A 12,084-nucleotide genomic window follows, 5' to 3' on the forward strand; every position below is an offset into this window, starting at 1 on the left:
TCTAACAAGGTCTGGGGACAAGGTTAACACTCCACATGAACACTGGGGATTCATTTAGGCCTTGTAGCCAATCTTAACTGTCCTCCAGTTTCATCTCATTGGATACTAACACTGGTCCACCCCTGTGACAAATTAAAGCACCACCAAGGAGAAAGGCATGAACTGCCTACTAAACAAAAATCAGACACTCCAACACCATCATTACCCACAATGTAACACATTTCAACACACACACACACACACACACACACACACACACACACACAGATTTTATAATTTTAGTATCTGTATTGACTGAAACTTTAAGATAGCCCATTGGAAATATCCCATGTCTGTACCCCATACACATTTCACAACTAACCTGATTCAAAAAGGTACTTCGCCACAGTGCAATACAAAACGTATGTCACAGGAACCTCATGATGATACATCCAGCAATGGACTCGTGCTTATTAAAACTGCCACTCCCAATGCTCAACGGGGCACTGCTCAAAGCAAAGTCTGCATTAACAATTTACATCTTTGCAACAGTGATGGTCTACGCCTGGTGCAAGTCGTAAACAATTTACCCATTCTGGCTTCTTTTATACAATTAGCTTCCCTGATCTTGTGGGTAAATCATACAGTACTCACACCTGACCATGGATGTTAAGGATAAAGCAAAGTAAAGAGGAAAACAGGAAGGCCTAAGATAAGGTTTACGGATGTGGTGAGAGAGGACATGCAGGTGGTTGGTGTGACACAGCAAGATGCAGAGGACAGGAAGAAATGGAAACAGATGATCCGCTGTGGCGACCCCTAATGGGAACAGCCAAAAGAAAAAAGATATTCCATTGAAACTGGAGTTAGAATATTGATGGACTGCCACATTAACGGACAACATTGAAACAGGAGTAGTTGTACTGCCAGACACTGCAACAGGAACATTTTTTTCCAGGTTTGCCTGCTGTGCATCAGTCCTCCCCTTCCACAGGAAACATCATACAGGCAGCCATCAGAGATTTTCTGTTCAGGATCCTAACTCTATCCCTACTGGCTAATGTGACCCCACCTGTATCACTGTTCAGTTTTCTGTGCCCTTTGTCTGACGTGCATGTCCTCCCACACACAAACCTAGATGAGGGCTACTGTTACTGGTTTGGGGAAGAAAAAAGCCCACATCCTCTGGTCATGTGGCCACCGTTATCATGCAAGCGTATCCCCAGGATGGGGATCGGGGAAGCTGGCAAAAACTATTCACTCCACCACTCCCTGGCTGTCTCTTCAATCTCTCAAGCCACTTGTCAAAGTCAAGTTGCCTGGCTCATAGGGTTTCATTACTCTGTCATATAGCCAGGAGGAATGTGAAATTATTTGGTTAATGACTGCAAGCGAGCTTAAGCTTGTGTTTTGTGAAAAGTTGCTCAATTCGTACAAAGCCTGCTTCAAGTCTAGAAATAAAAAGCTTTACAAAGATAATGTGTTAACAAAAAAACCTTCATTAAACAGAATGAATTAGGGGAGCAATGATGTAGATTGTTTCTAAGGACTGGGTATTTGATACGACTAGATTCTTCTTTTTACTCTTGCAAAGGTCAAGCTTCAGATATTAATAGTCCGCTGTTAAACCAAATCTTATACACTGCTATCTAAAACCATAAACACCTATTCCATCACCTATTTTCCTCCCTCCCATAGACCAGATGTGTTCTGATCACAAAACGGTGAGTGTACAAATATCTTTAGAAACATAGTATTCCACACATGCCTAAAATGTGTGTGTAATGATGCACACTACAGATTGGCACATCTTGCAAACTGACTTGAGTTTGACTCTACTAATATCAACTTGCATACTAGACAACCACATCAATGCAAAGAAATCACAGAAGGTAACTACAAGTATTGGTCTGGGGCCAGCACTGCACACAACAGCACAGATTCCCTGAGGTCTATGATTAGTGCTCTCATATCTGTCCCTCCAGGTTTCCCAAAGTTTGCTAAATTTTGTGTGGGGTGGACCATATTGTAAGAACGTTTGTACCAGATCACACCGGAAATAATTAAAAAAATGGCAATATGGTTTCTGTTTCACTGCGTTTCAACAAGGAGGGTAAAACATGACAATTTTTTATTTTACATTTGTTTATCAAGGTAGTATACTGATAACACAGCTAACCATTTGCAGGTACAACCAGAGTACCATATCATGGAACATACCATGGTAACAGAGACAACAGTAAAGCAGTAAACCAAGCAAGATAAGAAAATGTTCTTTATTGTTTAATATATTTCACATTTAGAGACAGTTTTTACTGTTCAAAACACTTCACGTTTAGGTTTATTTAATGCTTCTGTTTAAAAGCATAGTTTATGGGCGGCACAGTGGTGTAGCGGTTAACGTTGTCGCCTCACAGCAAGAGGTTCTCCGGTTCGATTCTCGGCTGGGGTGCCTTCTGTGTGGAGTTTGCATGTTCTCCCTGTGTTCGCGTGGGTTTCCTCCGGGTACTCCGGTTTCCTCCCACATTCCAAAGACATGCATTTGGAGCATTTCTCCCCGGGCCTCCGCTGAAAACAGGATCTGTGGAACCTAGTCGGACATTCCCGGTCAACAAATGTTAAATAAATAAAAATAAATATATAAACAAAAGCACTGAGCAAGTCAGCTGCACATAAACAAAGGTGAATAACAAGTGTAGTGTATTTTAACCAGGGAGGGTAAACCAGGTGCAAAGATAGCTCCATCTATTACTGTTTACAAGTATGTCAAAATGGAGTGAGATGGCTGGATACTGTGCATGTTTAAGGGAGGGAGCCATTACACAGCCTTAAAGGTCCAAGGAAACAACAGAATTTCATTGTGAATGAAGAAAGCAGAATACACTTTGCACTAGCATTAGTTAAGTTTCAAAGTTTTAGTGTCTTACCAGAGGTAAACTCAGGAGGAAGATAACCTTGCCTCAGTTGCTGCCACCCTTCGCCTCCTTTGGGAAGTTCCATGTTGCAGGAAATTTCTAGAATAGTCATTCCTAAACTGAATAAAAAATGCACACATACAGATTTCAGAATATTGCCATGTTTCAGGTTCACTTCATTTATTACATATACTTTTACCTTTTAAAGGAACAGGAAACATCTCAACTGCAGCAGAAAAAATAGTTAATCATTTGTCAAACCTGTGTGCATAGTAACCTTTTTCATTTATGCTTTCTTCTCTCAGTATTTATAGGTGCAGTTAGACTATTGGCCATATGCTACTGTACACCAATGGCAAGCATTATAATCTTCAGAAACACGTATGCGTGAACATAACATTAATTCCTGTGTGCATAATAAGTTACTGCTTTGTGTATTATCGAACAAGTGCACAGCTAAACAGAAGAGGCTTATTTTTAAGCTAGTCCTGCCAGAGGTATACAAAAGCCAGCAGGGCCCTACATTAGGAGTTGTGTACTTAATATAATGTGGTATCCATGCTGTCCATTTTCATTCTTCCTCACTGAGGAGTTACAGATCAGCTGCTCTGACTCAACTTGGCCACATTTTCCAGACTTTAGATCATAATCTCAAGCACCTCCCTTTTCCCATAATGCATTACACTACCTCTAATTCCTCAGATCGAGTTTGCTGCCCATGTCTACTGACTCACAGAGACAGAGCAGATAAAGAATTACAACTCAGACTTAGAACTATAAAACAGGCCTGTATTATCCAATATCCTTCTAGAAAAGATAAGCACAGGGCTGGGAAGGAAGGCAAGGAAGACTGAAAACGGACAACACAGATGCCAGGTTATGGTAAGTACACAACTCCTAAATCTGATGCTGCAGGTTATGGTAAGTGCAAAACTCCTAAATCTGATGCTGCAGGTTATGGTAAGTGCACAACTCCTAAATCTGATGCTGCAGGTTATGGTAAGTGCACAACTCCTAAATCTGATGCTGCAGGTTATGGTAAGTACACAACTCCTAAATCTGATGCTGCAGGTTATGGTAAGTACACAACTCCTACATCTTATGTTGCCCTTTTCATTCTTCCTCACTGATGATGGATAGAGTCCCCAGCTACATAACTGTTGGGAGGCCCTCAGAGAAGAATGTGTCAGAGCACCATCAAACCAAAAGAAGGTCTGCTTCTGGAGAGTGCCCGGTTTGTAATGTATCACAAAGGTATGCTTTATTGAGCAAGTGACTTGAAAAGAGATCATCAAAAAGACTGTGTGAAAGGTAGATAAAGCCATGGAATTGGAGAAAGGAGATGATGGAGCACTGTCGAAGTATGAAGGACCGTTTCTGGAGACTGTGTCCAAACTGTAATGCATCACAGACGTATGAATCTTTTAGGAAGAGATGTAGAACAGAAATTGCCAAGGAAAGTTCAAGAAGAAGGCTGATGAGGTAGTGCAACTTCAACCATTTGGGAATAAATCAGCAAATTACAGTAGGTGGTCACAAGAGTGATATCTGGCAATGATATGGATTAATAAAAACAGTTATGCACTCACAATAAGGTTCCATATGTGTTGCTCATCTCACCTTCATTCTTGGCAGGTTTAGTTAGAACCGATCCTCTGTTCTGACTCGGCCTTATACAAAAGCTCGAGGTCTTCCACTAGCTCTTGGCTAAAAAACCCTATCTCATCATGCACCAGGGAAAGCTCCCCAGATTTTGGTTGCACATATAGCTAAATAAAGGTCACTAAACATATTACAGAGCAATCAAGAAGGCCAGAGAACATTAATAGCCAATTGCATCATCTCTGTCTTCCAGCAGCAAAGGGCTAGGGGAAGGAGGGTGGGATGTAAGAATGAAGGCGAGATGAACACCACACATGGAACGTTATGGTGAGTACATAATTTTTATATGTGATGTTGTCCTAGCTTGCCTTCATTCTTAGCAAGTTGGGACAGCGTCCCTAGCACCATCTTTCTTGGGTGGCTCAAGGGAGAATATTCTTCAGAACAGTGGACCCAAAGGATACCCTGTTCCTGGACGCCAAATCCACTTTGAAATGAGTGATAAAGGTAGGAGGCCCTGCCCATGTTGCTGCGGCACAAATGGTATCAATTGGCAGTCTAGCCCAAAAGGCAGAAGAGGTTACAATGGCTCTTGTAGAATGACCTTTTACTTTGTAGGAGAGGTCTTTGTTTCGAGACTGTAAGTAAAGGTAACACAATCTGATAGCCATTTTGAAAGTGTGACTTCAGACACAGGAGCACATTTCTTTGAGTCTGAAAAGGATACAAATAATTGGTCAGATTTCCTGAAGTCCTTTGTCCTGTGTAAGTAGAAATTTAAGTGCCTCCATACCATCCAGTTGGTGTAGCATATATTCTGCCTTGTTACCATAGCTGGGGAAAAAATGGTAGTTCTATGGATTGATTCAAGTTAGATTCTGAACATACTTTGGGTAGAAATGATGGGTTTTGTTGGTAGGGATACTCTGTCTTTGTGAAAAAGCATGTAGGGGTGTTATTGATAATGCTTGTAGCTCTGAAACTCTTCTAGCAGAAGTAATTGCTATCAAAAGAATCATCTTCCAAGTCAGATACTTGAGATTGCAGGATGATGCCAGTTCGAATGGGGGAAGAGTCAAACAGGACAAGACAAAATTTAGGTCCCATGGTGCTGCAGGGGCTTTGATGGGTGGGCTTAATAAAAAAACGCCTTTAAGAAACGTCTTGCAAAGTCTGTGGGATATCACACTGGGGTCTGACTCACCTAGATGGAAATCAGACATCACTGCTAACTGAACTTGAACAGTAGCTGCAGCTGCACCTTCATTAAATAGCTTTAAGAATTCAAGAATGGAAGCTATTGGGGCAGAGAAGGGATGAATGTGATTATTCAAGGACCATGAAGAAAATCTTTTCCATTTGCTTATAACTTTCTCATGGAAGCCTTATGAGACGAGATCAGGATATGTTTTACTGACTGAGAAAGGTTAGGAAGCCTGGCTATGTTTGGAACTGGAGCAGCCAAGCTGTCAATTTGAGGGTTCGAAGGGAGGGGGTAGAGCATCCCTGAATCACAAGTCAGGAGGTATGAAACTGGGTCCAGAATCCATGACTCCTCCTGGAGATGAGGCCAAAGGAAAGGGAACCAGATTTGACAAGGCCAGTATGGGGCAAGCTGGTGTCTCTTGCTTTCAATAGTAGATGCAAGATGGTGGCGGTTAGCAGGCAATCGTTTAGGTACAGAAACACTCAGAATTCTAGGCGTCTTAAGTGAGACAGTACTACTGCCATACACTTGGTGAACAATCGGGGGCTGTAGTGAGGCCAAAGGGGAGAGCTTGGAACTGGTAGTGACTGGCTCCCAGCCTAAAATGCAAATGACTCCTGGATCGCCTGTCCATTTTTAAGTGGAAGTACACATCCTGGAGGTCTACAGAGTCCATCCAACTGTCTTGCCCCAGAAAAGGAGTATTGACGACTGCAGTGTTACTATCCGGAACTTTGACAGTCTTACTGATTTGTTTCATTTGCCGAGATCCAGGATGGGTCTCCATTCTCTGTTTTCCTTGGAACTAAAAAGAACCTTGAGTAAATTCCGGATCCTTATTGGTCTGTGGGGATTGTTTGGATGACTCTTGTCTAGCAACTTTTATATTTCTAGAGTTGCATGTTCCTTTTGACTGGGTGGAACATCCAAGAGGTTTTTTTTTTTGTGTTTGGGATGGGGAAAGAAAAGGGTATGGAGTAATCTCTGGATACAATGTTTTGTACCCACTTATCTTCTGTTACTGTTAGCCAGGCTTCTGGGTACAAAGACAAGCGGCCCCCGACTGCCTCCAGAGATGGACTGGCAGGCCTTCCTTTCAGGAGTGCTGAAAGGCTTACCAAGGAATGATCCCCTGTTGCCCTGGTTTTGCGGAACTACATTGTTGCATGGTCAACGTCTTACATTAGTACTTCCCCCTCTGCCCCTGGGAGAAAAAATCACTACATGTGTCCTGGAAAGCTCTCTGGGATTTTCGAAACTACATTTTTCCCCTTTATTACCCTTTGGATAAGGTCTACTAGAGAAAAACAGACTCCTACGGCAGAGAGTCTTTCCTTCCTGTTCACACCTGCTTAGTGCGTCTTTGACTTTTGGCCTGAACAAAGACGAGCCATCGAAAGGGGCATTCACAAAGGAAGATTTAAAAGGGCTCCGCAAAGTCACACAAGCACACCCAGGAATGCTTCCTTAGTGAAATTCCTGAACCCACTGCCCCGCTCACTCCATCTGCTGCATAAGAAATGAGCCTCCTGGAAGAGATGACCACTGAATTTAACATGGAGAGCGGAGAAGAAACCTTCTCGGATACCCTCCAAGGTTCAGTAGCTGAAGGGGTATCTCCTAGCTCTTTCAGGAGATATCTTTGAAGTCTAATGAAATGAGCAAGATAATTCAGCAATCTAAGCACAAAAGTCACTGAAGAAAAGATACGCTTTCCATTATCTGTCCATCATACTGGACTCTCTGGCGGACTGACAGAAGAGTACGTCTCAGAGTTCCTTTTTAAATGGCTGTCGCCACCACAATAGCATCTACTGGGACTCCTTTGGTTAAAAAGATTTTATCTGTGGGTGATGTGATAAATATGTTTGGCCTCCATGGAAGCAGGTTCCACTAAATCTGGAGACTCCCATGTCTTTCGACAAACTAAGTCCAGCAGTTTGTTGAAAGGCAGGGACACCCAAGTGGCGGAAGGTTTAGACTCAAAGGTCTTCAGGTATACAGACTCCTCCCAAGAAGGGTTGATGGACTTCCAGCCGCCTCTCTGTTTTAGTAATTCCAGGAAGTCCGCAAAGGAGACATCCTCAGAAGGTGGCCATGGGGACCCTTCTGAATCATCAAGGTCTGTATCCAATGCGATGGATTCCTTTGAGGAGTCTAAATGCTTTCTCTTGCATAGCTTCTTCAGAGGGACCTCTTCAGAAAAGAGGGAGTCGCCCAATGGGGCATCCCGAGGCCTAGGGTTTCCGTGTCTCTGTGGATGCAGTGCTGCTGAGACAGACACCGGTGCCTGTGGGGGAAAAATGTCCCAACCTGAGAGTTGACCTGTCTGTGGAGACAGCACACTCTCCTCATCACCTCGAAAGCCCCCAGCCCCTGATCTGAGGAAACTCCCAGCTCCAAAGAACCAGAGGGAATCCCCGGAACCAAGGGGGTTGACTCCGAGGCTAAGTTAGGAGCCAAGCTCATCCGAGCCAACACCCTGAGAGGCAAGTTTGGAGCAGACAACTGTCCAATCAGACTTTCCTCCCCAGACCAGACTGGAAACGGTCAGCTCCTAGACTTCTTGAGCTCAAATGAAACAGAAAACTGAGTAGTAGTCAGACCCGAAGATCCTGTGATAGGTCTTGGCTCCAAAGGTTTCACTACGATCAGTTCTAGACATTCTGGCTCCGAGGTAGGATCAGAGGAGGAATTGACGGTGAAAGGGTAGGCATGGCCAGTTCTGAAGCCCTCTGCATTGAATCCGACAACAGTTTGGCAAATGCCAGTGTCCTTACCAGCCTCTGCACCATGTGATCCACATCACTGGACAGACTCCTGGAAGATTAAGTTGAGGGGGTAGGAGATTTAGAGGACTGTAGTGTGGGAGATACCGGTTCCAATTCTGGGGACCGGCTCCGCAAATGAAATTTCATTGGCGCTGGCACTGAAGGAGCCAGGGTAGCAGGCTTCTTGGACCCAACAGCCTTCGGGTCCGGAGCTGAAACTTTAGGTAATTTTTTTTTAGGTCTCCAACTGAGTGCTTGAAGAGGAGGATCTTTTCAGACTTACAAGATGGGGATTTGCCCAATTTTGATGGACCATGACCTTCTATCACTACAGAAAAAGGGGTCTTTATCAGACCTCTCAGTATTAACTTGTTTTTTTCTTTTCTAGCAACACTCTGACAAAAAGCGTGACAAATGGCACAAGACTCTTGCAAGTGAAATTCTCCAAGACACTATACACAAACTGTATGCCCGTCAGTAATGTACATTTTCTGACAGCATTTATAGGTTCATAGGTAGGTACTAGGCTATCGGCCCAAGGGCCTACGCAAGCCTAGCCAGCAAGTTTCCATATCTTACTCTGCCCAAGAAAGTTATTTTCCTGTGCTACTGTCCAGCAGAGACACAGAAGTGATCCCCGGGGTGTATTTCCTATTTCCCCATCCACTCATCAAGATTTTTCTTGAAGAGTGCTAATGAAGAACTTTGCTTGACATAGATAGGTAGCTTGTTCCAGAGTATAGGAAATCTCTAGGACAGGAATCTATCTCTCCAGCATGTCCTGTTTATTGTGGTGATAAGGTTTAGGTCTCTAGAGCGTGTAGCTCGGAGAGATTGGGATTTCTTTAGGTGTGGCATGTCTAACAGCTCTAGGTCTGACATAGCTTTATATGTTAGGCAGAAATCACCTTGGAGTAGGCGATATGCTATGGAATAAAGCTGGAGTTTTTTGAGGCGGTCAGTGCAGGGCATTTGTTTGAGGCCAGTAATCCTCTTTGTGAGGTACTTCTGTGGCCTTTCCAGCTGCTACAGATGTCTTGTGATGTACATTCCAAAAGGGATGTTGTACTCTATAATGGATCTTATAAGTGATGAGTAGAGGGGAACAATGACCTCTTTTTTTCTGGATGAGAACCCTTTTCTGATGAGGTGTGCCACATAGAAGGACTTCCTAACTACTGTGGCGATGTGACTATCAAATGAGAGACTACTATCCACTGGGTCCCAAGGTCTCATCACGCATTCAGTGTTAAGTAGATTGCTGCCTACATGGTAGTTCATGGGTATAGAGTTTTTACCAAAGGGGATTACACTGCACTTTTTGGCATAGAGCTTGAGGCCACAGCTCTGACACCAGGCATCTGTCTCAGTGAGGCCCTTCTGTAGGAAGTCCACATCATTTGGGGACTTGACTATGGCTCCTAGTTTTCAGTCATCTGCAAACTTTGTTAGCCAGAGGCCTTCTGTGTTTGGTATCTACTTCTCTGAAGTACAGGCTAACAGGAGAGGTCCCAGGACGGAACCTTGTGGTACTCCACTTGTCACTGCTTTGAGGTCAGATTTGGAGTCTGCAACTTTTACAGTGTGGGTTCTGTCAGTGAGACAGTTGGCAACCCATCTTGTGACGTAGGGATTTATACCAAGTTTAGTGATTTTTAGCTATAATTCCAGAATGGGGGTGGTGGTGTCGAAAGCCTTGGCGAGGTCAAGATAGGCTGTGTGAACCACCTTACCCTCATCTATGGCTTTGGTGACTGCCTCAAAGAAATCGATCAGGTTCAGGAGGCATGATCTGTCTTTCACAAACGAGAACTGGGTGGGATCCAGAGTTTGGAGGTTATCAATGTCTTTGTTTAGGAGTTCCCTTATGATACGTTCCATGGCCTTGCAGACCAGACTCGTCAGGCTAATAGGACGATAGTTTAATGCATTTCTTAAACCCAGAGGGTTTAGCTTCCTTAGAATCCTTTGAAGCCATACTACAAAAGTCAGCGACCAGAAAGGAAAGCAACAAACAATACTCTATATGCATAAAAAGTACACTACTTTTTTTTTTTTGCCAATCAGAAAGACAAAACACTAAGACAAGGTGAAAAAAGGGAAAAAGCCCTCTAATCTAAATAGGCTAAGACAACTCTATATAGCAAACCGAACAAAAAAAAAATACTTGGAGAATATTCTAAAGGCTGTTCTCTAACTTAAACGAAATAGCCTTGAGGGAATAAGGGAAAGAAAGCCCTCTAACTAAAACTTGCTCTAAATTATTGGTTTGAGGGTGGGAGGCCTTGCGAGGAAATGACAGCCAACAGCAGTGAAAAAAACTTGTTGGAAAACAACTATACAACTACTTAACTCGTAAATATTAAAGAATTAAACCATTAGAAATTGCTAAGAATTGTTTAGCAATATCAAGAAGAAAAATGTCTACTTAGCCAGAGCCAGTAGGAGAGCACCCAATCTTGTTTAGCGGCAAACAAGATCTGGGGAGCTCTCCTAGTGCATGATGGGATTGTTTAGCCACAAGCTAGTGGAAGACCTCGTGCTTTTGTATAAGGCATTGTCAGAACAGAGGATCGGTCCCGAACTCAACCTGCTAAGAATGAAGGCGAGATAGGACATCACATTGATCATCTCTGTGGCCATTATGAGTATAAAGAAAAGATTTATAGAAGATAATGCAGGTAGTTTGGCATACGTGGACATTTGTGAAGGAGTCAAGTTCACGTTTGGGTAGTAGGTGGCCCTGTGTTTTTAATAGGAGATGCAAGGACTTGTGACCTTCTGTAATACTCTGACACGACAGTACTAATTGAACCTGCAACCAGGTAGGAATTCTTTTACTCACACAACAAAAACTGCATCAGATGTATTTTTTAGATGAGCTGTCCTTTTCCGCTTGCCACATGCCTGTGCAGACGCTGGCATGTTGCTGTATTGAGTTATGCAGTTTAATGATGGATGGTTATTGTTTTCTCAGGGACTGCTTTAAGCTTATAGGTTCATGGGTAGATATCAGTTTGCAGACAGTCAAGCCTAGCCAGTAATCAAACCCAGCACCTTGCATCTTGACTATTGTGTCAGACCTCACCCTTGAAGTTCATTGGCTGTTACTAAAATATGTAACTGGAATTTAGTGTTGTGCAGGCAGGGGCTTTGTCTATTGGATTCATGGATGATAGTTTACGTAAACTTGACATAGTTGGGAGACTACTGTAACTGCTCATCTTCAGGACATACCCCCCCCCCCTTTCCGGTTACAGTCAATCTTTTCATGTAGCAGCTGATATAATCTTTCACTTTTAAACTGAATCAACCTCCAGCCTCCGTGTTCTTTATTTTCCATGTTTTTGTCACCCCCTTCCCATTCTCTTGTGTTGGTATCCAATACTCTCGTGCTTCTGTGCTCTAAATAGTGTATGTATGATGACTGGATATACTAATTGTACGTTTTATGCGACATTTTATTGTCATTGCATACAGTCTGACATCTTAATTTTTTATCACGGAAGTGATAAAGTATGACTTTTGTTTGCTTGGTTCTTTGATTTCTTAGCTGTACCTAAAATTGGTTCATTGCAATCAGTATGTTCTGTTTAAATTTAAGTAAAGA

General features: G+C 43.0%; 1 protein-coding gene across 3 annotated transcripts in view; it reads right to left on the reverse strand.

Moving 5' to 3' along the window:
* Nucleotides 1-12,084, reverse strand: part of PKMYT1 (protein kinase, membrane associated tyrosine/threonine 1) — a 901,925-nt gene that overhangs the window by 610,988 nt on the left and 278,853 nt on the right. For all 3 annotated transcript variants that reach the window (XM_044086665.1, XM_044086666.1, XM_044086664.1), the window contains exon 4: nt 2,907-3,013. In XM_044086665.1, coding sequence (XP_043942600.1) covers nt 2,907-3,013 — 107 coding nt within the window. The remainder of the gene's footprint in view (nt 1-2,906; nt 3,014-12,084) is intronic.

The sequence above is a fragment of the Protopterus annectens genome, chromosome 10.part0, assembly GCF_019279795.1.
Source record: "Protopterus annectens isolate FY-2018-M chromosome 10.part0, PAN1.0, whole genome shotgun sequence".
Lineage (NCBI taxonomy): Eukaryota > Metazoa > Chordata > Ceratodontiformes > Protopteridae > Protopterus > Protopterus annectens.